The following is a 24,484-nucleotide window of genomic DNA, read 5'->3' as shown; positions in this document are numbered from 1 at the left end:
ATTATATATTTATTGTCTGCTAAGGCTGCCATAACAAAATACCACAAACAGGTGGCTTAAACAACAGGAATTTGTTTTCTCAAAGCTCTAGATGCTGGACATCCAAGATCAAGGTGCCAGTAGGGTTAGTTTCTCCTGAGACCTCTCCCTTCAGTAGCAGATGGCTGTCTTCTCAGTGTCCTCACATGGCCTTTTCTCTATTCACAGGCCTAATGCCTCTTCCTCTTCTCATAAGGACACCTGTCCTATTGGACTAGAGCCCCACCCTAGTGACCTCATGGAACCTTAATTACCTCCTTAAAGTTCCCATTTCCAAATACAGTTCCATTTTAAGTTACTAGGGGTTAGGGCTTCAACATATGAATTTTAGGACACAATTTAGTCCATAACACTTTGCCCTCTGGCCCCCCAAAATGTATGTCCTCACATCCAAAATACATTTATCTCTATCCCTGTAGGCCCTAAAGTCTTAACCCATTCCAGCATGAGTTCCAAATCCAAAATTTCATCTGAATATCATCTAAATTTGGTATGGGTGAGACAAGAGGTATGATTAATCCTGAGGCAAATTTTTTTCCAAACTGAGTCTGGGAAACCAGACAAGTTATGTGCTTCCATAATATAATTGTGGGACAGGCATAGGCTAGACATTCCCATTGCAAAAGGGGGAAATGGGGGAAATAAGAAAGAAGAAAGGGGTACCTGGTCTTCCAAGTTCAAAATTCTAGTAAGGCAAATTCCATTTTTTAAAAAAAATTGTGGGCCGGGCACGTTGGCTCACACCTGTAATCCCAGCACTTTGGGAGGCCGAGGCAGGTGGATCGCAAGGTCAGGAGTTCAAGACCAGCCTGGCCAATATGGTGAAACCCTGTCTCTCCTAAAAATGCAGAAATTAACCAGGCATGGTGGCAGGCGCCTGTAGTCCCAGCTACTCTGGAGGCTGAGGCAGGAGAATCACTTGAACCTGGGAGGTGGAGGTTGCAGTAAGCCAAGATCTCGCCACTGCACTCCTGCATGGGCGACAGAGCGAGACTCTGTCTCGAAAAAAAAAAAATTGTGGTAAAAACACATATAACAACAACAACAAAAAAGGTAGGCTGGGCATGGTGGCTCACACCTATAATCCCAGCACTTTGGGAGGCCGAGGTGGGTGGATCATCTGAGGTCAGGAATTTGAAACCAGACTGACCAATATGGTAAAACCCCGCCTCTACTAAAAACACAAAAATTAACCAGGCGTGGTGGTGTGCACCTGTAGTCCCAGCTATTTGGGAGGCTGAGACAGGAGAATTGCTTGAACACAGGAGGCGGAGGTTGCAGTGAGCCAAGACTGCACTACTGCACTCTAGCCTGGACAACAGAGTGAGACTCCATCTCAAAAAAAATAAAAATAAAAAATTAGCCAGTCGTGGTGGTGTATGCCAGTAATCCCAGCCAGAGTGAGACTTCATCTCAAAAAAAAAGAAGAAAAATGGTTACCATGTGAACCATCTTTTTTTTTTTTTTTTTTTTGAGACGAAGTTTCACTCTTGTTGCCCAAGTTGGAGTGCAATGGTGCAAGCTCGGCTCACCGCAACCTCCGCCCCCCAGGTTCAAGCGATTCTCTTGCCTCAGCCTCCAAAATAGCTGGGATTACAGGCTTGCGCCAGTATGGCTGGCTAGTTTTGTATTTTTAGTAGAGATGCTGTTTCTCCATGTTGGTCAGGCTGGTCTTGAACTCCCAACTTCAGGTGATCCTCCTGCCTCGGCCTCCCAAAGATTACAAGTGTGAGCCACTGCGCCTGGCCCATGTTAACCATCTTTTAATACTTTATCTTACATTTATTTTATTACAGTTTTTAAAATATCTTTTCAGCTTTACTGAAGTATAATTGACAAATAAAATTGTATATATTTAAAGTATGTGCACATGATGTTTTGATATACATGTATATTGTGAAATTATTATCACAAGTTAGTTAACACGTTAACTTTTTTTTTTTTTTTGAGATGGAGTCTCACTCTGTCACCCAGGGTGGAGTGCAGTGGCGTGATTTTGGCTCACTGTAACCTCTGCCTCCCAGGTTCAAGCGATTCTCTTGCCTCAGCCTCCCGAATAGCTGGGATTACAGGCACGTGCCACCATGCTCGGATAATTTTTGTATTTTTATTAGAGATGGGGTTTCACTATATTGGCCCGGCTGGTCTTGAACTCCTGATCTTGTGATCCACCTGCCTCGGCCTCCTAAAATGCTGGGATTATAGGCATGAGCCACCGTGCCTGGCCAATATGTTTCTTTTTATTTTTTTAATGTGGCTACTGAAATTTTCTTTTTTTTTGTAAAATTGAACACTTGGTCACCCAGGCTGGTGTGCAGTGGCATGATCTAGTCTCACTGTAATGTCCGCCTCCCGGGTTCAAGTGATTCTCGTGCCTCAGGCTCCCAAATAGCTGGGATTACAGGCGTGTGCCACCACGCCTGGCTAATTTTTTTGTGTCTTTAGTAGAGATGGGGATTGGTGATATTGGCCAGGCTGGTATTGAGTTCCTGAACTGAAGTGATCCATCTGCCCTCCTCAGCCTCCCAAAGTGCTGGGCTTACAGGTGTGAGCCACCATACCCAGCAGAAAAATTTTAAATTACATCTGTGGTTGGGCTGGGCGCAGTGGCTCATGCCTGTAATCCCAGCAGTTTGGGAGGCCGAGACAGGCAGATCACAAGGTCAGGCGTTCGAGACCAGCCTGGCTAACATGATGAAACCCTGTCTCTACTAAAAATACAAAAAATTAGCTGGGCGTGGTGGCACACGCTTGTAGTCCCAGCTACTCAGGAGGCTGAGGCAGAAGAATTGCTTGAACTGGGGAGGCAGAGGTTGCAGTGAGCCGAGATCATGCCACTGCACACCAGCCTGGGTGATCAAGTGAGACTGCGTCTCAAAAAAAAAAAAAAATTACATCTGTGGCTCATGTTATATTTGTATTGGACAGTACTGGCCTGGCTTTATTCAATAATCATTGAAGATATTTGAGTAGGACACTGACACGATTCAAATTTTGATTTAGGATAATTCACCTAGCCCTGATGTGGAACGGATTCATTTTTGAAGAAGGGAGAGGAAAGAGGAAGGAAGACCTTCGTGAAAGTGGGACGGGCCGGAGAGCTGGGATTAGGCCCTTCAGGATCAACGGGAGTGATGAATGGATGATTTAAACCCAGTTTAGACAGGAAAATCAACATTTCTCAAATGTTTTCTTTCTTAATCCTGAGGACTTATTTTCTACAGTGTTATCAAATTCAAAGTGAACTCTGCCTACACTAACCTAATAAAGGAAGATTAAAAAGTTGCTTTAACAAAAGTCGTTCTTTATGAGGACTATTACAGATGCAAGCAAAGTTTTAGAGCAGTTACTAGCTTTTTGTGTGTGTCTTGAAATGCCATTTACATTGTTTTATGAAAGAGACAGTTTTCCCTGTCTTTACCTCAATGCGTTTAAAGCCTTGTGTTCCCTGACTTTAGATTTTATGTTTGTTTTCCACCTGGTTATCATACTAGCAAGCATCCATCCCACAAAGCTGCATGAAACTAGGATTGAGATTTACATTCTGCAGATTTAGATTCTAGGATTGAGATTTACATTCTGCAGATTTAGATTCTAGAATTGAAATTTACATTCTGCAGATAACTGCATTTGGAACTAAGCGACCTCAGACATTATTCTATTCATTCCTTTTTTTCTAGGCAGACCTACATTAAAGTATTAGGTGTAAATTTTGTTTGTTTGTTTGTTTGAGACAGTCTCGCTGGCACCCAGGCTGGAGTGCAGTGACGCAATCTCGGCTGACTGCAACCTCTGCCTCCCAGTTTCAAGCAATTCTCCTGTCTCAGCCTCCTGAGTAGCTGGGACTACAGGCACGCGCCATCACGGCCGGCTAATTTTTGTATTTTTAGTAGAGACGGGCTTTCACCATACTGGTCAGGCTGTAGGTGTAAATTTTATAACATTCTCACTAACTTACTCTGTTTTGAAATTTACCCATCGCACCTCACATTTCCTCTTTTTTTTTTTTTTTTAATAGAGATACAGAAAGATTTCAAAAGGAATCAAATGACACAGCATAGGTGTTTGAGGGCATCTAGCCTCACTGGCCTATCCTGACATACTTAATCCCTCATGCCTCATCACCAGAGCTGTGACTCTGACTGAGCCAGGCTCCTCCCAAAGTACACTGAAGACCCAGCTCAACCAACCAGTCTCTCGAAGCACATCAGCAAACAGTTATATGGAGCAACTCTTCTCTAGTGGCCAGAGTGAAGGATTATCTACCTTGGACATCTCTGTTGCTTTCCGGGCCAGCCCAGTCCAGAACTGGTTTTTGAGCATCAGGTTCCTCCTAGGTCCCACTTGCCCAAGGAACACTTGTCTCAATATGCTCAACACACTATTTTTTTTTCTTTTTTGAGGCAGGGTCTCACTCTGTTGCCCAGGCTGCAGTGCAATGACACGATCATAGCTCACTGCAGCTTCTATCTCCTGGGCTCAAGTGATCCTCCCACCCCAGCCTCCCAAGTAGCTGGGTCTATAGGCGCCTACCATTACCATACCCAGCTAATTTTTTTTTTTTTTTGATAGAGAAGGGGTCTCAAAAAAAAAAAGAGAGAGAGAGAAGGGGTCTCACTGTGTTGTCCAGGCTGGTCTCTCAAACTGCTAGGCTCAAGTGATCCTTCCGCCTCAACCTCCCAAAGGGCTGGGATTATAGATGTGAGCCACTGTGCCCAGGTCAACACATTTTTTAGATTCTCGAGACTCAGTTTAATTCCAATTGTAACCTTTAAAAATAATCCCAGCATTTGGGAGGCTGAGGCATGAGGATCACTTGAGGCCGGGAGTTTGAGACCAGCCTTGGGCAATACAGTGAGATCCCATCTCTACAAAAAAGAAAGAAAATGAAGGAAAATAAGAGAAGGGATGGAAAGTTATGAGACTAATGAAAAAAAAAAAAGGCTCTCAAAGATAGTGAATGATGAGAGGAGAAAGAAGGGACTTTTACTAAAAGGAAAAAGATTTAACAGAGAGCATTGTACTGGCAGGGCCCTCCAGGGTATCGATGCTTAGTTGTGACTGAGACATCTGGGAGGCCGCAGGCAAGGTCAGTTCTACTGAAGCTCCCAGCCTGTGATCTACCCTGTCTGACCTGAAAGGAAAGGAATTTAAGATAGAAAAGGTTGAAGGGATTGGTGGGGGTGCGGGAAAGGACATAGAAGATGGCTTCAGGTATAGAAATTGAGCTGCCCCAAGGTGGAAATCTAAAATAATATCCACTTGCCCAGCTGAATTATTCCAGGCAAGGTGAAGATGACTGGTTCTCCCCACTAAGAAATGTCTCTCTCTCTCTTTTTTTTTTTTTTTTTTTTTTGAGACAGAGTCTTGCTCTGTTGCCCAGGTTGGAGTGCAGTGGCACGGTCTCGGCTCGCTGCAACCTCCGCCTCTCAGGGTCAAGCGATCCTGCTGCTTCAGCCCCTCCTAGTAGCTGGGATTACAGGCACACCCCACCATGCCCGGCTAATTTTTGTATTTTTAGTAGAGATGGGGTTTCACCATGTTGGCCAGGCTGGTCTCGAACTCCTGATCTCAGGTGATCCACCTGCCTTGGCCCACCTGCCTCGGCCTCCCAAACTGCTGGGATGACAGGCATGAGCCACTGTGCCCGGCCAGAAATGTCTTATTTGTTAGGTTTGTAGTGAGCCGAGTGTTCTTTCTTCCCCCACCCGGGGGTTAGGTTAGGGATAGCAGAACAGTATTTAATAAACCAGAAGACTGAAATGGGGCCAGGATGCAGTGAGTAGATCCAGTAGGTTACATGGTCCTGAGAGATAAGAGACTCAAGGAGCCACCCAGCAGTGAAGACACAAACTACTACCACCTCCCCCTACCACCACCACTGGGCTTCCGTGGAGTCTGGGGTACAGATCAGACTGCACTGTATTTGTTTCCAAAATGATCAATTCTTAGTAATCTTACCCAAGGCTGTGTTATCCTCTGCCCTCCCAGTTCGTGAGTGGAATTCTATGCCTACCTTCACCTGATGCAGGTTTTTAAATATTTCCAAACTGACCAACCCAGTTTCTCTTAACTTCTTCCTTCTCCAATTTTCTTTTCCACTTTTACCAAGTTAACTTCACATTCTTATCTCCAGATAAGTTCTTTAGTATAATCTATTACTTTGTCTTCCCGATTAATTACCTAAATTTCATTTGATGTTTGTCCTTTTCATACCACTCATAGGTCAGATTCTCCTAATACAGCTCCATAATTAATAAGAAACAGTCATCAATTACAAGTTTTAAGGACTATTCTCTCCTCCCTGTCCTCTGTCTCTCCAGGTCACCCCAGCTCTGATCTTTGCCATCGCAGTTGCTACAATCGGCTCTTTCCAATTTGGCTACAACACTGGGGTCATCAATGCTCCTGAGACGGTGAGTGCCAGGCCACAAGAATTAGAATCTGGAATAGGGAAATTATTCCTTTAAGTAGGGTTTCAAGAATTCAGAATTTAAGGCCAGGCATGGTGGCACCTGCCTGGAGTCCCAGCTACTCCGGAGGCTGAGGCTTAAAGATCACTTGAGCCCAGGAGTTAAACACCATCCTGAGCAACACAGTTAGTGAGGGTCCCTCCCCCAACTAGGGGAATTAAACTTTGTATCTATCCTGTCCAAGACTGAAGATGGAGACAATATTGGTGGGGAAAATTAGTGGGGTCATTTAATCAAAGGAAAAAGCTCATTTACTCCTTATACCCTGGTCAGTGCTATTCTTCCTTCCACTCTTTCACCCTGTAGTAATACACTTCCTGTATTATCCCTTAGGGGTTAGTTACCAAGCTGGCCAGGTTCGCTTAGCAGAGGGCTGGGGTGAACATCAGTGCTGCCACCTACTGGGATATTCAGGACAAATGAAAAATTACTATTCCAGGGAGAGTTAACATTAATTCCAATATGTTATCTGCCTCTTCAATTCCCGTCTATTTATTCCCTTGATTCTCTAGGGAGGAAATGATCCCTAATATTTGTTTTGTTTGTTTGTTTGTTTTGAGATGTAGTCTCGCTCTGTCACCCAGGCCGGGGTGCAATGGCGCTATCTCGGCTCATCGCAAACTCCGCCCCACGGGTTCAAGTGATTCTCCTACCTCAGCCTCCCGAGTAGCTGGGATTACAGGCATGCGCCACCACAACTGGCTAATTTTGTATTTTTAGTAGAGACGGGGTTTCACCATGTTGGTCAGGTTGGTCTGCAACTCCTGACCTCAGGTGATCCACCCGCCTCGGCCTTCCAAAGTGCTGGGATTACAGGCGTGAGCCACCGCACCCAGCATATTTGTATCTTTTGTTCTCATCCAACTGTAATAGTCTGTCCTCCCACCTTTTATTTTGCAGATCATAAAGGAATTTATCAATAAAACTTTGACGGACAAGGCAAATGCCCCTCCCTCTGAGGTGCTGCTCACGAATCTCTGGTCCTTGTCTGTGGCCATATTCTCCATCGGGGGTATGATCGGCTCCTTTTCCGTCGGACTCTTTGTTAACCGCTTTGGCAGGTATTGACTAGAAACTGGGCAAGGAAGTGGGCTCTACCAGATGCATTGGGGACAAGTGTGGAGAGTTAGGGCAGGGAGGTGATGATGCCTTTGAATAAGAACACCTTGAATTCTAATCAAGGGAAACTAGCCCAACTGGCCCCGAATATGACTGCCCTTGCTTGGAGCTCTACTACCCTGGAGAGCTCCCACCCAGCTGTGCAAGAGATGAACTGTGTGAGTGATTGGCCTTTGCAGTCCAGTTAGGGATAGTTCAGAATTATTCCCTAGTAAGCTCAACTATGGGGTTTCCAGGAACATACTTAATTTACAAGGTCCAAAGTTGATTACTTTTCTCAAAAAAAAAAACAAACCTGGGGTCTCATATAAATGTTTTTGTTACCTCTACACAGGATTGGTAGGAATTATCTTTAGTCTATGGCAAATGTGGATAATGGCCAAAAAAAGAAAACTGAATCGTCTTTTTTTTTTTTTTTTTTTTGAGATGGAGTCTTGCTCTTGTCACCCAGGCTGGAGTGCAATGGTGCAATCTCAGCTCACTGCAACCTCTGCCTCCCGGGTTCAAGTAATTATCCTGCCTCAGCCTCCCAAGTAGCTGGGATTACAGGTGCCCGCCACCACGCTCGGCTAATTTTTGTATTTTTAGTAGAGATGGGGTTTCACCATATTGGCCATGCTAGTCTCGAACTCCTGACCTCACGTGATCCGCCCACCTCAGCCTCCCAAAGTGCTAAACTTACAGGCATGAGCCACTGCGCCTGGCTGAAAACTGAATCTTCTTATTTTATACTAGCTTAGTAATCTATTTTAGAAGGTAGAATATATTTTCAGTTATGACTGACAAAGGAACTGTTTTAATTTGCCAATTAGATATTCTAGAAATGCAAGAGTGTAATTCACATTTAAAAATTGATAAGGCAACCTATTTTACTTGCTAATGTTCTTCCCCCTCTGCCCTCCCTCTGCCCAAGAAGCAGGGTCTTGCTCTGTCACCCACGCTGGAGTGCAGTGGCCCAATCATAGCTCACTATAGCCTCGACCTCCCAGTCTCAAGCAATCCTCACACCTCAGCTCCCTGAGTAGCTGGGACTACCAGTGGGCACCATCATGCCTGGCTCCCAACTAGAAATGTTCTGATAATAGAAAGTAAAAAAGGGCTGGGCGTGGTGGCTCACACCTGCAATCCCAACACTTTGGGAGGCCGAGGTGGGTGGATCATGAGGTCAGAAGTTAAAGACCAGCCTGGTCAAGATGGTGAAACCCCATCTCTACTAAAATACAAAAAAATTAGCCAGGCATGGTGGCAGGCGCCTGTTATCCCAGCTACTTGGGAGTATGAGGCAGAGAATTGCTTGAACCTGGGAGTCAGAGGTTGCAGTGAGCGGAGATCGCGCCACTGCACTCCAGCCTGGGCAACAGAGCGAGACTCTGTCTCAAAAAAAAAAAAGAAAGAAAAGAAAAGAAAGTGAAAAAGAAAAGTTAGACCAAAAAAGGAGTTGATATAAGCCTGGAGAAGAGCAGAATAATGAGTACAGAAGAGGAGAAGTTAGGAGCCTCTCACTTTGCTAATTCCATGTTGTCTTTGATTAACCTTACAGGCGCAATTCAATGCTGATTGTCAACCTGTTGGCTGCCACTGGTGGCTGCCTTATGGGACTGTGTAAAATAGCTGAGTCAGTTGAAATGCTGATCCTGGGCCGCTTGGTTATTGGCCTCTTCTGCGGACTCTGCACAGGTTTTGTGCCCATGTACATTGGAGAGATCTCGCCTACTGCCCTGAGGGGTGCCTTTGGCACTCTCAACCAGCTGGGCATAGTTATTGGAATTCTGGTGGCCCAGGTACTCTAGAACTTCTCATACTTAATGAGTGTTAGTTTCATGGGTCATTAAAAAAGTTAACATAGGTAAAGCACTGAAGAATATCTGGCACATGTTCAATTACATATGGAAGCTTTAGATAATAGATAGTAGCTGAAGAAGCAGGTTGAGTAGAGAAAGGAAAAGAAGCACAATTTCTTTTTTCCTTTTTTCTTTTTCTTTTTTTTTTGAGAGGGAGTCTCACTCTGTCGCCCAGGCTGGAGTGCAGTGGAATGATCTCGGCCCAACCTCTGCCTCCTGGGTTAAAGTGATTCTCATGCCTCAGCCTCCCAAGTAGCTGGGATTACAGGTGTGCACCACCACGTCCAGCTAATTTTTGTATTTTTAGTAGAGACAGGATTTCACCATGTTGACCAGGCTGTTCTCAAACTCCTGACCTCGGGTGATCCACCCGCCTCAGCCTCCCAAAATACTGGGTTATAGGCATGAGCCACTGTGCCCAGCAATTTTTAAATTTTTTTCAATGGTAAAATAATGTATGATTTTCTGAACTTTTGTTTTGTTTCTGAGACGGAGTCTCACTCTGTCACCCAGTCTGGAGGGCAGTGGCGCGATCTCGGCTCACTGCAACCTCCGCCTCCTGGGTTCAAGTAATTCTCTGCCTCAGCCTCCTGAGTAGCTGGGATTGCAGGTGCCCACCATCACGCCTGGCTAATTTTTGTATTTTTAGTAGAGACGGGGTTTCACCATCTTGGCCAGGCTGGTCTTCAACTCCTGATCCACCTGCCTCAGCCTTCCAAAGTGCTGGAATTACAGGCGTAAGCTACTGCGCCCAGCCAACTTTTTGTGTTTCAATGAACTTGTGGCCTGTGAAGTATGGGGTTTATAGCATTATCTTTGTGTGGTTTCTAGATCTTTGGTCTGGAACTCATCCTTGGGTCTGAAGAGCTATGGCCGGTGCTATTAGGCTTTACCATCCTTCCTGCTATCCTGCAAAGTGCAGCCCTTCCATGTTGCCCTGAAAGTCCCAGATTTTTGCTCATTAACAGAAAAAAAGAGGAGAATGCTACGCGGAGTGAGTATCTTTCACTCTTTAGTATACAAAGTATATGGTTGTGGTTTGTTTTAAGGGTGAGGGTACTGGATCTATTTTCTGTCATACCCTTTCCCTACCCGTCAGAATCCAAGTGAAGATGGTTCTGATTACTCTACTTTGTTTTTTCTTTTTTTGAGACAGAATCTCATGCTGTCGCCCATGCTGGAGTGCAGTGGTGCGATCTCGGTTCACTGCAACCTCCGCCTCCTGGGTTCTAAGCGATTCTCCTGCATCGGCCTCCGGAGTAGGTGGGATTATAGGCATGTGCCACCACCACCATGCCTGGCTACTTTTGTACTTTTTTTTTTTTTTGAGACAGAGTCTTGCTCTGTTGCCCAGGCTGTAGTGCAGTGGCGCAATCTCGGTTCACTGCAACCTCTGCCTCCCAGGTTCAAGTGATTCTCCTGCCTTAGCCTCCTGAGTAGCTGGGACTACAGGTGCGCGCGACACCACGCCAGCTAATTTTTTTTTTGTTTTTATTAGAGATGGAGTTTCACCATGTTGACCAGGCTGGTCTCAAACTCCTGACCTTGTGATTCGCCTGCCTTGGCCTCCCAAAGTGATGGGATTACAGGTGTGAGCCACCGCGCCCAGCCCATCTAATTTGTATTTTTTTTTTAAGTGAAAGCAAGTTTGTTAAGAAAGTAAAGGAATAAAAGAATGGCTACTCGATAGACAAAGCAGCGACTAATTTGTATTTTTATTAGAGATGGGGTTTCACCATGTTGGCCAGGCTGGTCTCAAACTCACCTCAGGTGATCCACAAGCCTCGGCCTCACAAAGTGCTGGGATTACAGGCACGAGCCACCGTGCTGGGCTCTGATTACTCTTGAGTAAAATTTTCAGCCCCTAAAGAATGAGGTGAGAGGGCAGGTTCAGGAATGGATGCTACCCATCACCTCATCTCGTGCGGCCCTTTCCTGGCTGCCTTACAGGAAGAATGAATTTGGGGCAGCACATTCTCTTTATCCTTTCCTCTTTCTTCTTTTCACCAGTCCTCCAGCGGTTGTGGGGCACCCAGGATGTATCCCAAGACATCCAGGAGATGAAAGATGAGAGTGCAAGGATGTCACAAGAAAAGCAAGTCACCGTGCTGGAGCTCTTTAGAGTGTCCAGCTACCGACAGCCCATCATCATTTCCATTGTGCTCCAGCTCTCTCAGCAGCTCTCTGGGATCAATGCTGTGAGTGTGATACTTTAGGGTCAAACGTGTCTTACAATATTTCACTTAAAATGCCGGGCATGGTGGCGGTGTGCCTCTGTAGTCCCAGCTACTCAGGAGGCTGAGGCAGGAGAATCGCTTGGACCCGGGAGGCGAAGGTTGCAGTGAGCTGAGATTGCGCCACTGCACTCTAGCCTGGGTGACAGAGTGAGAAACTTCGTCTAAAAAAAAAAAAAAAGACAAAAATTAGCCGGACGTGGTGGTGCGTTACTCAGGAGGCTGAGGCCGGAGAATTGCTTGGATCCGGGAGGCAGAGGTTGCAGTGAGTGGAGATTGCGCCATTGCACTCCAGCCGGAGCAACCAGGGCAGAACTCCTTATAGAAAGAAAGAAAAAGAAAGAAAGAGAGAGAGAAAGAGGAAAAGAAGAGAAAGAGAGAGAGAGAAAGGAGAGAAAGAAAGAGAGAGAAGAAAGGAAAGAAAGGAAAGGAAAGAAAAGAAAAGAAAAAGGAAAAAGAAAGAAAGAAAGGAAGGAAGGAAGGAAGGAAGGAAAGAAAGAAAAAAGAGCGAGCCTGGAAGGACACTGGCAATTCAGACTGAGCTGACTTTACCAGTCTCTATGTTTTTACAACTAGAATAGGGAGCATGATTGTTTAAAGAGGGCGGCAAAACAGAAGCTAGCATTTGGCAGGTAGCCCTTGTATTCCATGCAAATATCAGCTTCCTGCTATTGAGTGTGGATTGTGGGAAGAGAGTACTCCTGTGCCATCTAGTCAATTGTGGATAAAATACGGATATGAAGAGCACCCTTGTACTTCATCCCCTGAGGGTTTCCCATTAGTCTTTGATCAATGGGATTAAATCTTTTTGTAACAAAGCATTTTGCAAAACTTAGTATTTTGAGCATTTTAATACTAAGTTGGTTCTTGGCCTTTTCTCCTACCTAACACACCAGATATTTGTATTTGAAGTGGCAGTGCTTCTTGTGAGGGGTTAGAAGCTGTTTTATCAGAATGTACAAGGAGCCAGGTGTGGTGGCTGCTCATGCCTGTAGTCCCAGTTACTACTCAGAGGTTGAGGTGGGAATATCACTTAAGCCAAGGAGTCAAGCCTGGGCAATATAGCATGACCCTGTCTTAAAAAAAAAAAAAAAACTTGGGAGGAAATACACAGTAGTTAGAAAAAGCCTCCTAGGTGATTTTGATGAATCCCAGTCTCAAATTTCTTCATTTGGAAATGATAATGTAGGCCACACGTATTACTGGAGAAAAATGTGCTCCCGAGACTTTCCAGAGCAGCAGAACTGGGACTAGGCAGGTGAGGCAGCTACGTGCAAGTGTAGCCCTGAGAATGAGCACCTCTTTAAAGAATGTACCTTGCGTTAGTTCTGTGCCTGTTTAAAAAAAAAAAGAAAGAATAAAAGAATGCACCTGAGGCAACTCCCTAGCTGCCTCACCACAGTCTGGGCTCTGCAAAACAGGGTCAGAAAAAAATCACCTGTGGGAAATTACAGATGATCCATGAGCATTCTGAGGAACAGACTCCTCCCACTTCAGAGTGTGGTATGTGCATACTTTCTTTCTTTCTTTTCTTTTCTTTTTTTTCTTTTTTTTTTTTTTTTTTTTGTGAGACAGAGGAGTCTCACTTTGTCACCCAGGCTGGAATGCAGTGGTGCAATCTTGGCTCACTGCAACTCTGCCTCTGGGTTCAAGCGATTCTTCTTCCTCAGCCTCCCAAGTAGCTGGGACTACAGGCACGTGCCACCATGCCCAGCTAATTTTTTGCATTTTTAGTAGAGATTGGGTTTCTCTGTGTTAGCCAAGATAGTCTCAATCTCCTGACTTTGTGATCTGCCCGCCTCGGCCTCCCAAAGTGCTGGGATTACAGGCATGAGCCACCGTGCCTGGCTCGCTCTTTTTTTTTTTTGAGAGGTAGTCTTGCTCTGTCGCCCAGGCTAGAGTGCAGTAGCGCAATATCAGCTCATAGCAACCTCTACCTCCTGGGTTCAAGTGATTCTCCTGCGTCAGCCTCCCAAGTAGCTGGAATTACAGGCGGCCGACACCACACGCAGCTAATTTTGTATTTTTAGTAGAGACGGGCTTTCACCATGTTGACCAGTCTGGTCTTGAACTCCTGGCTTCAAGTGATCTACCCGCCTCGGCCTCCCAAAGTGCTAGGATTACAGGCATGAGCCACCATGCCCAGCCTGTACATTAATTATTGTTGGACTAAAGTGGCTCCCAATTTAGTCAATGAGCGGATTTTGCTCCACATATAATCATCACCCAAAGTTAGCTGCACCGGAATTATGGGGGATGGGATTCCTGAGTCGGCTGAATCCAGAGTCTCCGTGTAAGAGGGCTGGAAATTGCCTGTAAAAAAATAAATCTGGGCCGGGGGCGGTGGCTCATGCCTCTAATCCCAGCACTTTGGGAGGCTGAGGCTGGCAGATCACCTGAGATCAGGAGTTCGAGACCAGCCTGACCAACATGGCAAAAGCCTGTATCTACTAAAAATATAAAAATTAGCCGGGCGTGGTGGTACGCACCATCTAAAAATCAATCAATCAATCAATCAGTCTGATGCATAGCAGGCTTGGAAATCACTTTTCCAACCTACTTTTGTGCAAACGATGTATTCTTTTTTTTTTTTTTTGAGACAGAGTCTCTGTCACCCCAGCTGGAGTGTAGTGGCACGATCTCGGCTCACTGCAACCTCCGCCTCCTGGGTTCAAGTGATTCTCCTGCCTCAGCCTTCTGAGTAGCTGGGATTACAGGCGTGCACCACTTCGCCTGGCTAATTTTGTGTTTTTAGTAGAGACAGGGTTTTTCCAGGTTAGTCAGGCTGGTCTCGAACTCCTGACCTCAAGTGATCTGCCCGCCTATGCCTCCCAGAGTGCTGGGATTACAGGTGTGAGCCACCTCACCTGGCCCAAGAAGTTTTATTGAGATGTGTACATGTACATTAGGTTTTTGATGTGTAGACATTGTGATAAGGTAGATAATTGTGATAACTATTTATTGCTTGTTTAAACTGCTCAAGTAATTACTTTTGTACCAACCTAATAACTTTCCCCACAAGCTTGACGTCATCATATAATATGTTGAGGTTTTGTTTTGTTTTGTTTTGAGACAGAGTCTTACTCCATTGCTCAGGCTGGAGTGCGGTGGCTAAATCTCGGTCACTGCAACCTCTGCCTCCCAGGTTCAAGCAGTTCTCCTGTCTCAGCCTCCCGAGTAGCTGGGACTACAGGCACCTGCCACCACACCCGGTTGATTTTTGTATTTTTAATAGAGACAGGGTTTCACCTTGTTGGTCAGGCTGGCCTTGAACTCCTGACCTCAGATGATCCACTCGCCTCAGCCTCCCAATGTGCTGGGATTACAGTCGTGAGCAACTGCGCCTGGCCAATTATAATCTTATTTTAGAAAATATAAATATACATAGTTTACATCTTACATCTTAGGGATTTAAATAGTTATTTCTTGAGAAGGTAAATCCCAGTGTAGAGGTCCATATTATCAAAAAGACTAATAAATATTGCTATGGAGGCAACTACTCTGGGTGAAATAAACTAAAGTGAACCTGGGTAAGCTAGATAATGTTCCCTTGTTAACTTGAGGTCTGAGTCCAATATTTCAATATTTCTTTTCTTTTTTTTTGAGACGGAGTTTCACTCTTATTGCCCAGGCTGGGGTGCACTGGTGCGATCTCGGCTTACCGCAACCTCCACCTCCTGGGTTCAATTGATTCTCCGGCCTCAGCTTCCCGAGTAGCTGGGATTACAGGCATGCGCCACCATGCCCTACTAATTTTGTATTTGTAATAGAGACGGGGTTTCTCCATGTTGTCAGGGTGGTCTTGAACTCCCAACCTAAGGTGATCTGCCCACCTTGGCCTCCCAAAGTGCTGGGATTAGAGGCGTAAGTCACTGCGCATGGCCAGTTTCTCATAGCTATGATAGTTGTAGCAACCTTACTTTTTTTTTCTTTTTTCTTTTTGATATGGAGTCTCGCTCTGTTGCCCAGGCTAGAGTGCAGTGGCACAATCTCAGTTCACTGCAACCTCCACCTCCCAGGCTCAAGCGATTCTCCTGCCTCAGCCTCCCAAGCAGCTGGGATTATAGGTACCCACCACCACACCCAGCTAATTTTTTTATTTTTATTACAGACAGGGTTTCACCATGTTGGCTAGGCTGGTCTTGAACTCCTGACCTCAGGTTATCCACCAACCTCGGGCTCCCAAATTGCTGGGATTACAGGAATGAACCACTGTGCTCGGCCAGCAACCTTACATTTTAGCGCAGTGCCTAGTAAATAACAAACATAGTAATTTATTTAATATATATTAAATTGCAATAGTAGCTCGTATTATTTCATAAAACACTTCAAAAGGGCCTAGGCCTAGGAAATACAGCCCAATCTCTGCTTATTCAAGGAGCAGGATAAGGTTATTCAATTAGTTCACTATCAAATTGAGACATCAATGTGCCTATCAGTGTTTTGAGGGTTTGGAGAAGAGTCAATTAAAAAAGCATTTAGCTGGGCCTGATGGCACATGCCTATAATCCCAGCAACTTGGGAGGCTGAGAGGCAGGAGGATCACTTGGAGACCAAGAGTTTAAGACCAGCCTGGGCAACATAGCGAGTTGCTGTCTCAACTTATAAAAAAGAAACCAGTTAGTAGGAATTACACTTTCTTTTTTTTTTTTTTTTGAGATGGAGTCTCGCTCTGTCGTCCAGGCTGGAGTGCAGTGGCACCATCTCGGCTCACTGCAAGCTCTGCCTCCCAGGTTCACGCCATTCTCCTGCCTCAGCCTCCCCAGTAGCTGGGACTACAGGTGCCCGCCACCACCCCTGGCTAATTTTGTTTTTGTATTTTTAGTAGAGACAGGGTTTCACCACGTTAGCCAGGATGGTCTCGATCTCCTGACCTCGTGATCTGCCCGCCTCAGCCTCCCAAAGTGCTGGGATTACAGGCGTGAGCCACTGCGCCCAGCCTACACCTTCATATAAGTTGGTGAAGTAGACATAAGCAAGAGGAAATGGAACAGTGGGAATAAGCATAGTTAGAAGCAACAATGGACATTAGTAGCTAAAATTGAGAACATTTAAAAAGAGAAAGGAGGGCGAGGTGCAGTGGCTCACGCCTGTAATCCTAGCGCTTTGGGAGGCTGAGGTGGGTGGATCACAAGGTCAGGAGTTCAAGACCAACCTGGCCAACATGGCGAAACCATGTCTCTACTAAAAAAATACAAAAATTGGCCGGGCTTGGTGGCTCACGCCTGTAATCCCAGCACTTTGGGAGGCCAAGGCGGGTGGATCATGAGGTCAGGAGATCAAGAACATCCTGGCTAACATGGTGAAACCCTACCTCTACTAAAAATACAAAAAATTAGCCAGGCCTGGTGGCACATGCCTGTAATCCCAGCTACTTGGGAGGCTGAGGCAGGAGAATCCCTTGAACCCGGGAGGTAGAGGTTGCAGTGAGCCGAGATCATGCCACTGCATTCCAGCCTGGGCAACAGAGAGAGACTCCATCTCAAAAAAAAAAAAAAAAAAAAAAAAAAAAAGAAATACAAAAATTAGCTGGGCGCGGTGGCAGGAGCCTGTAATCGTGCCACTGCACTCCAGCCTGAGTGACAGATTGAGACTCCGTCAAAAAAGAAAAAGAGAAAGGAGATAAGATTCAGAAGATAATTCATTTGCAGAAGGGATATTAGGATTGAACAAAAATTGTAGTAAAAGGACTTCTTACCTCCTGGGACTTTTAAGTATTTTTTAAATTTTATTTTATGGTGACAGAGTCTCGTTCTGTCTGGCCTCCCAAGTAGCTGGGACTACAGGTGTGTGCCACCGTGCCTGGCTAATTTTTGTATTTTTAGTAGAAACAGGTTTTCACCATATTGGCCAGGCTGGTCTCAAACTCCTGACCTCAGGCGATCTGCTTGCCTTGGCCTCCCAAAGTGCTGGGATTACAGGCCTGCACAACCACGCTCAGCCTTAAGTATTTTTTGAGGGTTCTGTGTAAGTGGTGTGCAGAATTTTATCAAAGCTGCATGTTTTCTTTTCTCCTAGGTGTTCTATTACTCAACAGGAATCTTCAAGGATGCAGGTGTTCAACAGCCCATCTATGCCACCATCAGCGCGGGTGTGGTTAATACTATCTTCACTTTAGTTTCTGTAAGTTGGATGGTTTGATAATTTTGGGGAGAGAAATGAATCCTTGCTACAGATGTTCAAAGATGGATTGCATGGCTCCACTGTTATTTAGTTACACATTTTTTGTAATTTATTTTTATTTTTTTTAATTTTTTGAGACAGAGTCTTGCTCTGTTGCCCAGGCTGGAGTGCAGTGGTGCAATCTCGGCTCACTGCAACCTCAGCCTCCTGGGTTCAAGTGATTCTCCTGCCTTAGCCTTCCGAAGTAGCTCGGATACAGGCGTGTGCCACCACGCCCAACTCATTTTTGTATTTTTAGTAGAGACGGGGTTTCTCCATGTTGGCCAGGCTGGTCTTGAACTCCTGACCTCTGGTGATCCACCTGCCTCGGCCTCCCAAAGTACTGGGATTACAGGTGTGAGCCAGCGTGCCCGGACTGTTGTTTAATTTTCCTTTGGGAAAAAGAGATACATTCAATGCTGAATGTAGTCTTCATTCTTCAAGCAAATATGGGATGGATGGGAAAGGAGGGAGTATAGAAGGGACTATACAGTATGCTTTGAACTTGGAATTGGAGGAGAGGTGTTTGGAAAAACTCTCAAACTGTTATTCCTCTGTTTTTACACTAAAACAACAATAATAACAGAAGATTTCTGTGACCCCCAAAATATATAAGGATTTGTCCCCATCAAGTAAGCAATCAGTTCCGTAGTGGACACTATCTAGGTGTCCTGTGATTTAATTCTGACACTACCTGGAGGTAGCATCAGATCTCACAGGTTGGTGGCCCAGTTCCCAAGACTGCCCCCCACTCGTGATGCCAGTCACAAGCTCCAGGTTGTTTTACCTGTGCTTCTGACTCACCAGCTGTAGATCAGGATTCCCACGACATCCTCTTTGGGTTTGATTAATTTGCTACAGTGGCTCACAGAACTCAGGAAAATTGTTTCCTAGTTTGATTTAAAGGATATTTTAAAGCACAGAAATACACAACCAGATGAAGAGATTCACGGGGCAAGGTCTGGAGGGATCCTGAGCATGGGAGCTTCTGTCTCTGTGGGCTTGGGGTGCACTCCTAGCACATAGATGAGTTGTTGCTGACCTTCCTGTCAGCTTCCACGGGTTCAGATATCTGGAAGCTCCCCACACCCTGCCTTTTGGGCCTTTTATGCAGACTTAATTGGTTCTCCATGATTGAAGCATGGACAACTGTTCTGACATGTGATTGGACAAAAAGGGAATGATCTGGACCCAGCTGGGCCTGTCTGCTTAGATTATTTGTTGGCCTCTCTGTAGTGTTTCTTCCTCTAGGGTGTGGGGCAGGACCCTCTCTGAAATGAGGGTTTTATGACCCACAGTCAGATTAGCCTCCTGCCAAGTGGGAGGGCAGGAGAAAGTCAGAGAAGAATTCTGTTATCTGAGGCCTGCTCCTAAGGCCTGAAGCATCCCAACATTATGACAAAAGACTCTACCAAGGGCTATGGGGATTTTGAGCCAGGACCTATGAATGGAACACAATATGTATGTATATAAAATCATAAATCACAGGAGGGGTATCCATAACAAGTGTCCTGCTGTTGGTAAGGCAGATTTCAAGTAGCTCAGATGCTGTTTTCATGGAAAGGAAAACTGAAGTTTCATGTCATATTCGTCTTCCAGCTATTTCTGGTGGAAAGGGCAGGAAGAAGGACTCTGCATATGATAGGCCTTGGAGGGATGGCTTTTTGTTCCACGCTCATGACTGTTTCTTTGTTATTAAAGGTAAGTGCTCTTTGAGTGAAGAAAAGCAAGGGAGGGGGAAAGAAGAGAGGTTACAGTTGACTTCTGTGACCCAAGGGGTGGGTTGTTAAGGTTGCAGTTTGTCAATAAAGTCAGAGGAGAGAAGCAAGATGCCCAGAGTTTTTAAGAAACATGGGTCATCAGAGAACTGGAGGTAAACTGTCAGAATCTTTACATTTAGAGAACATTATTATGGTTTATCAAATAAATTATCTAATTTAATTCTTTTTTTTGTTTGTTTGTTTGTTTGAGACGGAGTTTTGCTCTTGTTGCCCAGGCTGGAGTGCAGTGGTGCAATCTCGGCTCACCACAACCTCTACCTCCTGGGTTCAAGTGATTCTCCTGCATCAGCCTCCCGAGTAGCTGTGATTACAGGCATGCACCGCCACGCCCAGCTAATTTTTTATTTTTAGTAGAGACAGGGTTTCTCCATGTTGGTCAGACTGGTCTCGAACTCCCGACCTCAGGTGATCCACCTGCCTCGGCCTCCCAAAGTGCTGGGATTACAGGCATGGGCCACTGTGCCCTGCCTAATTTAATTCTTAAAATAATATCAAGGTAATCACACTTTATGGACGATGACGGGGTCTCAGTACAAAGTGACATATATGAGATCACATAGATGGGATTCAAAAATCCAAGCCTGGCTGGGTGCAGTGCTTCATTCCTGCCATCTTAACACTTTGGGAGGCCAAGGTGAGAGGATTGCTTGAGCCCAGAAGTTCAAGACCAGCCTAGGCAACATGGCAAGAAACTGTCTCTAAAAAAAAAGAAAAAGTATTTTTTTGTTTTTGTTTTTTGTTTTTTGAGACAGGGTCTTGCTCTGTCACCCAGTCTGGAGTGCAGTTTCGCCATCTCGGCTCACTGCAATCTCTGCCTCCCAGGCTTCATTGATTCTCCTGCCTCAGCCTCCCTAGTAGCTGGGATTACAGGCATGCGCCACCACACCCAGCTAATTTTTGTGTTTTTTAGTAGAGACAGGGTTTCACCATGTTGGCCAGGCTGGTCTCCAACTCCTGACCTCAAATAATCCACTCACTTCACCCTCCCAAAGTGCTGGGACTATAGGCGTGAGCCACAGTGCCCAGCCAAAAAAACAACGAAAAACTTTTGTTTAATTAGCCAGGTGTGGTGGCACATGCCTCAAGTCCCAGCTATTTGAGAGGCTGAGGTGGGAGGATTGCTTAAGCCCAGGAGGTGGATGATGCAGTGAGCTGTTATAGCACCACTGCACTCTAGCCTGGGCAATAGAGTAAGACCCCGTCTCAAAAAATAAATATAAAAATAAAAATAAATCCAAGCCTTTTGATTCCACAGCCACTCTTTGTATTGTACATCAGGACAGGAGGAGCTTGCCATTAGTTGCCTCTGGGAACCTAGATCCTGGGTTATACTGTCTTTAAATTTAATTTTCTCTGTTCCTTCCTCTTACAGAATCACTATAATGGGATGAGCTTTGTCTGTATTGGGGCTATCTTGGTCTTTGTAGCCTTCTTTGAAATTGGACCAGGCCCCATTCCCTGGTTTATTGTGGCCGAACTCTTCAGCCAGGGCCCCCGCCCAGCTGCGATGGCAGTGGCCGGCTGCTCCAACTGGACCTCCAACTTCCTAGTCGGATTGCTCTTCCCCTCCGCTGCTGTAAGTAAACTCACCTTATCTATGTATCTATCTATGTATCTATCTATCTATGTATCTATCTATCTATCTATCTATATATATATATATTTTTTGAGACTGAGTCTCGCCCTGGTGTGCAGTTGCCCGATCTCAGCTCACTGACAAGCGATTCTCCTGCCTCAGCCTCCTGAGTAGCTGGGACTACAGGCACCCGCCATCACTCCCAGCAATTTTTTTTTTTTTGTATTTTTAGTAGAGACGGGGTTTTGCCATGTTGGCCAGGCTGGTCTCAAACTCCTGGCCTCAAGGGATCCACCTGCTTCAGCCTCTAAAAGTGCTGGGATTACAGGCATGAGCCACCACATCCAGCTCAGCAACACAGATTTTAAAAATAATACTCAAGGCCGGGTGCAGTGGCTCACGCCTGTAATCCCAGCACTTTGGGAGGCCAAGGCGGGCGGATCACAAGGTCAGGAGTTTGAGACCAGCCTGGCCAATATGGTGAAACCCCATCTCTGCTAAAAATACAAAAATTAGCCAGGCGTGCTGGTGGGCGCCTGTAGTCCCAGCTACTCAGGAGGCTGAGGCAGGAGAATCGCTTGAACCCAAGAGGAGGAGGTTGCAGTGAGCCGAGATCCTGCCATTGCACTCCAGCCTGGGTGACAGAGTGAGACTCCATCTCCAAATAATAATAATAATGATACTCAAAAGTCCAAAAATACTCAGTAGACATTTGGAAGCATCTAACTTTAATGAAAAAGAATGACAGAAAGAAAAATACAGAGAAATATAGTAAGTTAGCAATAGAATCATAAGTAAATCTCTGAAGAAACCTTTATGTTTTCATTAAATATGGAAGGGTTATAGCTTGAAGCCTATTGGAAATATGAATGTGAAGGAAATTGAATTTGTCAATGACCAGATTTTTATATCAACCTTTCTTTTTTCTGTCCTTTCACTAGTACTATTTAGGAGCCTACGTTTTTATTATCTTCACCGGCTTCCTCATTACCTTCTTGGCCTTTACCTTCTTCAAAGTCCCTGAGACCCGTGGCAGGACTTTTGAGGATATCACACGGGCCTTTGAAGGGCAGGCACACGGTGCAGATAGATCTGGAAAGGACGGCGTCATGGAGATGAACAGCATCGAGCCTGCTAAGGAGACCACCACCAATGTCTAAGTCATGCCTCCTTCCACCTCCCTCCCGGCATGGGAAAGCCACCTCTCCCTCAACAAGGGAGAGACCTCATCAGGATGAACCCAGGACTGCTTCTGAATGCTGCTACTTGATTCCTTTCTCATCCCACGCACTCCATGAGCACCCCAAGGCTGCGGTTTGTTGGATCTTCAATGGCTTTTTAAATATTTTATTTCCTGGACATGCTCTTCTGCTTAGGAGAGACCGAGTGAACCTACCTTCATTTCAGGAGGGATTGGCCGCTTGGCATATGACAACTTTGCCAGCTTTTCCTCCCTTGGGTTCTGATATTGCCGCACTAGGGGATATAGGAGAGGAAAAGAAAGGTGCAGTTGCCCCAACCTCAGACTTACCAGGAAGCAGATACATGTGAGTGTGGAAGGCAGAGGGGGTTTATGTAAGAGCACCTTCCTCACTTCCATACAGCTCTACACGGCAAATTAACTTGAGTTTTATTTATTTTATCCTCTGGTTAAATTACAAAAATATTTATTTTTTAAGTGTAATTTTGCCAAATAATAAAAACAGAAGGAAATTGAGATTAGAGGGAGGTGTTTAAAGAGAGGTTATAGAGTAAAAGATTTGATGCTGGAGAGGTTAAGGTGCAATAAGAATTCAGGGAGAGATGTTGTTCATTATTGGAGGGTAAATGATGTGGTGCCTGAGGTCTGTACGTTACCTCTTAACAATTTCTGTCCTTCAGATGGAAACTCTTTGATTTCTCAGAAAAGTTGTATGCCTATTTAATAAAGCTACTCATTTCCTTTGGAACTTTATCTTTAAGATAATAGTTTACATGTAGTAGTACTTGAAATCTAGGATTATTAACTAATATGGGCATTGTAGTTAATGGCGGTTGATGGGTTCTAATTTTGGATGGAGTCGAGGGAAGGGAAAGTGATTTCTAGAAAGCCTGTTCCCCTCACTGGATGAAATAACTCCTTCTTGTAGTAGTCTCATTACTTTTGAAGTAATCCCGCCACCTATCTCGTGGGAGAGCCATCCAAATGAGAAACCTAAAATAATTGGTTCTTGGTAGAGATTCATTATTTCTCCACTTTGTTCTTTAGGAGATTTTAGGTGTTGATTTTCTGTTTTATTTTAACTCATACCTTTAAAGGAATTCCCCAAAGAATGTTTATAGCAAACTTGGAATTTGTAACCTCAGCTCTGGGAGAGAATTTTTTTCTGAGCGATTATTATCTAAAGTGTGTTGTTGCTTTAGGCTCACGGCACGCTTGCGTATGTCTGTTACCATGTCACTGTGGTCCTATGCCGAATGCCCTCAGGGGACTTGAATCTTTCCAATAAACCAGGTTTAGACAGTATGAGTCAATGTGCAGTGCAGCCCACACTTGAGAGGATGAATGTGTGTGCACTGTCACTTTGCTCTGGGTGGAAGTACGTTATTGTTGACTTATTTTCTCTGTGTTTGTTCCTACAGCCCCTTTTTCATATGTTGCTCAATCTCTCTCCCCTTCTTGATGCTTACACATCTCAGACCCTTCAGCCAAACCCTTGCCAGTGACAGTATTTTGGTTCTCAGTTCTCACTGTTCCCTCTGGTCGTGGAGACTTTGAATAAAAATGCACATAGCTATGGAGTGGGGTTGAGCTGGAAAGGTGACCTTCCAACTTCACGTCAACTTCTGGCTCCTCAGTTTGGCAGTAAGGCAGGGAAGTCGTTTTCCTATTTCTCACTGAGAAGATTGTGAATATTTCCATATGGATTTTCCATTATTGTTAGTTTGATTCTTTGTTTTAAAATAAAAATTCTGAATGTACACGACATCACAAGCACATTATTTATTTATTTTTTGCCGTTCCTGTAACAACAAAATCAGCTTTAAATCCTGAGTTGGCTACTCAGTACCTGTTGTGACCTTGAGACTTGTATGAGACTCTGTTCTTAGAGTCTCATACATAAGAGAATAGCAATATTTGGCCGGGCCCGGTGGCTCACGTCTGTAATCCCAGCACTTTGGGAGGCAAAGGAGGGCGGATCACCTGAGATCAGGAGTTTGGGACCACCTGGCCAATATGGTGAAACCCCGTCTCTACTAAAAATACAAAAATTTGCCG

General features: G+C 45.0%; 1 protein-coding gene across 6 annotated transcripts in view; it reads left to right on the top strand.

Moving 5' to 3' along the window:
* Positions 1-24,191, top strand: part of SLC2A14 (solute carrier family 2 member 14) — a 60,797-nt gene extending 36,606 nt beyond the window's left edge. For all 6 annotated transcript variants that reach the window (XM_016922900.4, XM_016922903.4, XM_016922898.4 and 3 more), the window contains 9 exons: positions 6,363-6,455; positions 7,413-7,573; positions 9,172-9,412; positions 10,304-10,466; positions 11,483-11,670; positions 17,725-17,829; positions 19,468-19,569; positions 21,022-21,225; positions 22,167-24,191. In XM_016922900.4, the coding sequence (XP_016778389.1) occupies positions 6,363-6,455; positions 7,413-7,573; positions 9,172-9,412; positions 10,304-10,466; positions 11,483-11,670; positions 17,725-17,829; positions 19,468-19,569; positions 21,022-21,225; positions 22,167-22,385 (1,476 nt within the window). In that variant the 3' untranslated portion in view covers positions 22,386-24,191. The remainder of the gene's footprint in view (positions 1-6,362; positions 6,456-7,412; positions 7,574-9,171; positions 9,413-10,303; positions 10,467-11,482; positions 11,671-17,724; positions 17,830-19,467; positions 19,570-21,021; positions 21,226-22,166) is intronic.
* The last annotated feature ends 293 nt before the right edge of the window (positions 24,192-24,484 follow it).

Source organism: Pan troglodytes, chromosome 10, assembly GCF_028858775.2.
Source record: "Pan troglodytes isolate AG18354 chromosome 10, NHGRI_mPanTro3-v2.0_pri, whole genome shotgun sequence".
Classification (NCBI taxonomy): domain Eukaryota; kingdom Metazoa; phylum Chordata; class Mammalia; order Primates; family Hominidae; genus Pan; species Pan troglodytes.
Note: the sequence above shows the minus strand (reverse complement) of the source record. Positions and strands in the feature narration are given on the sequence as shown.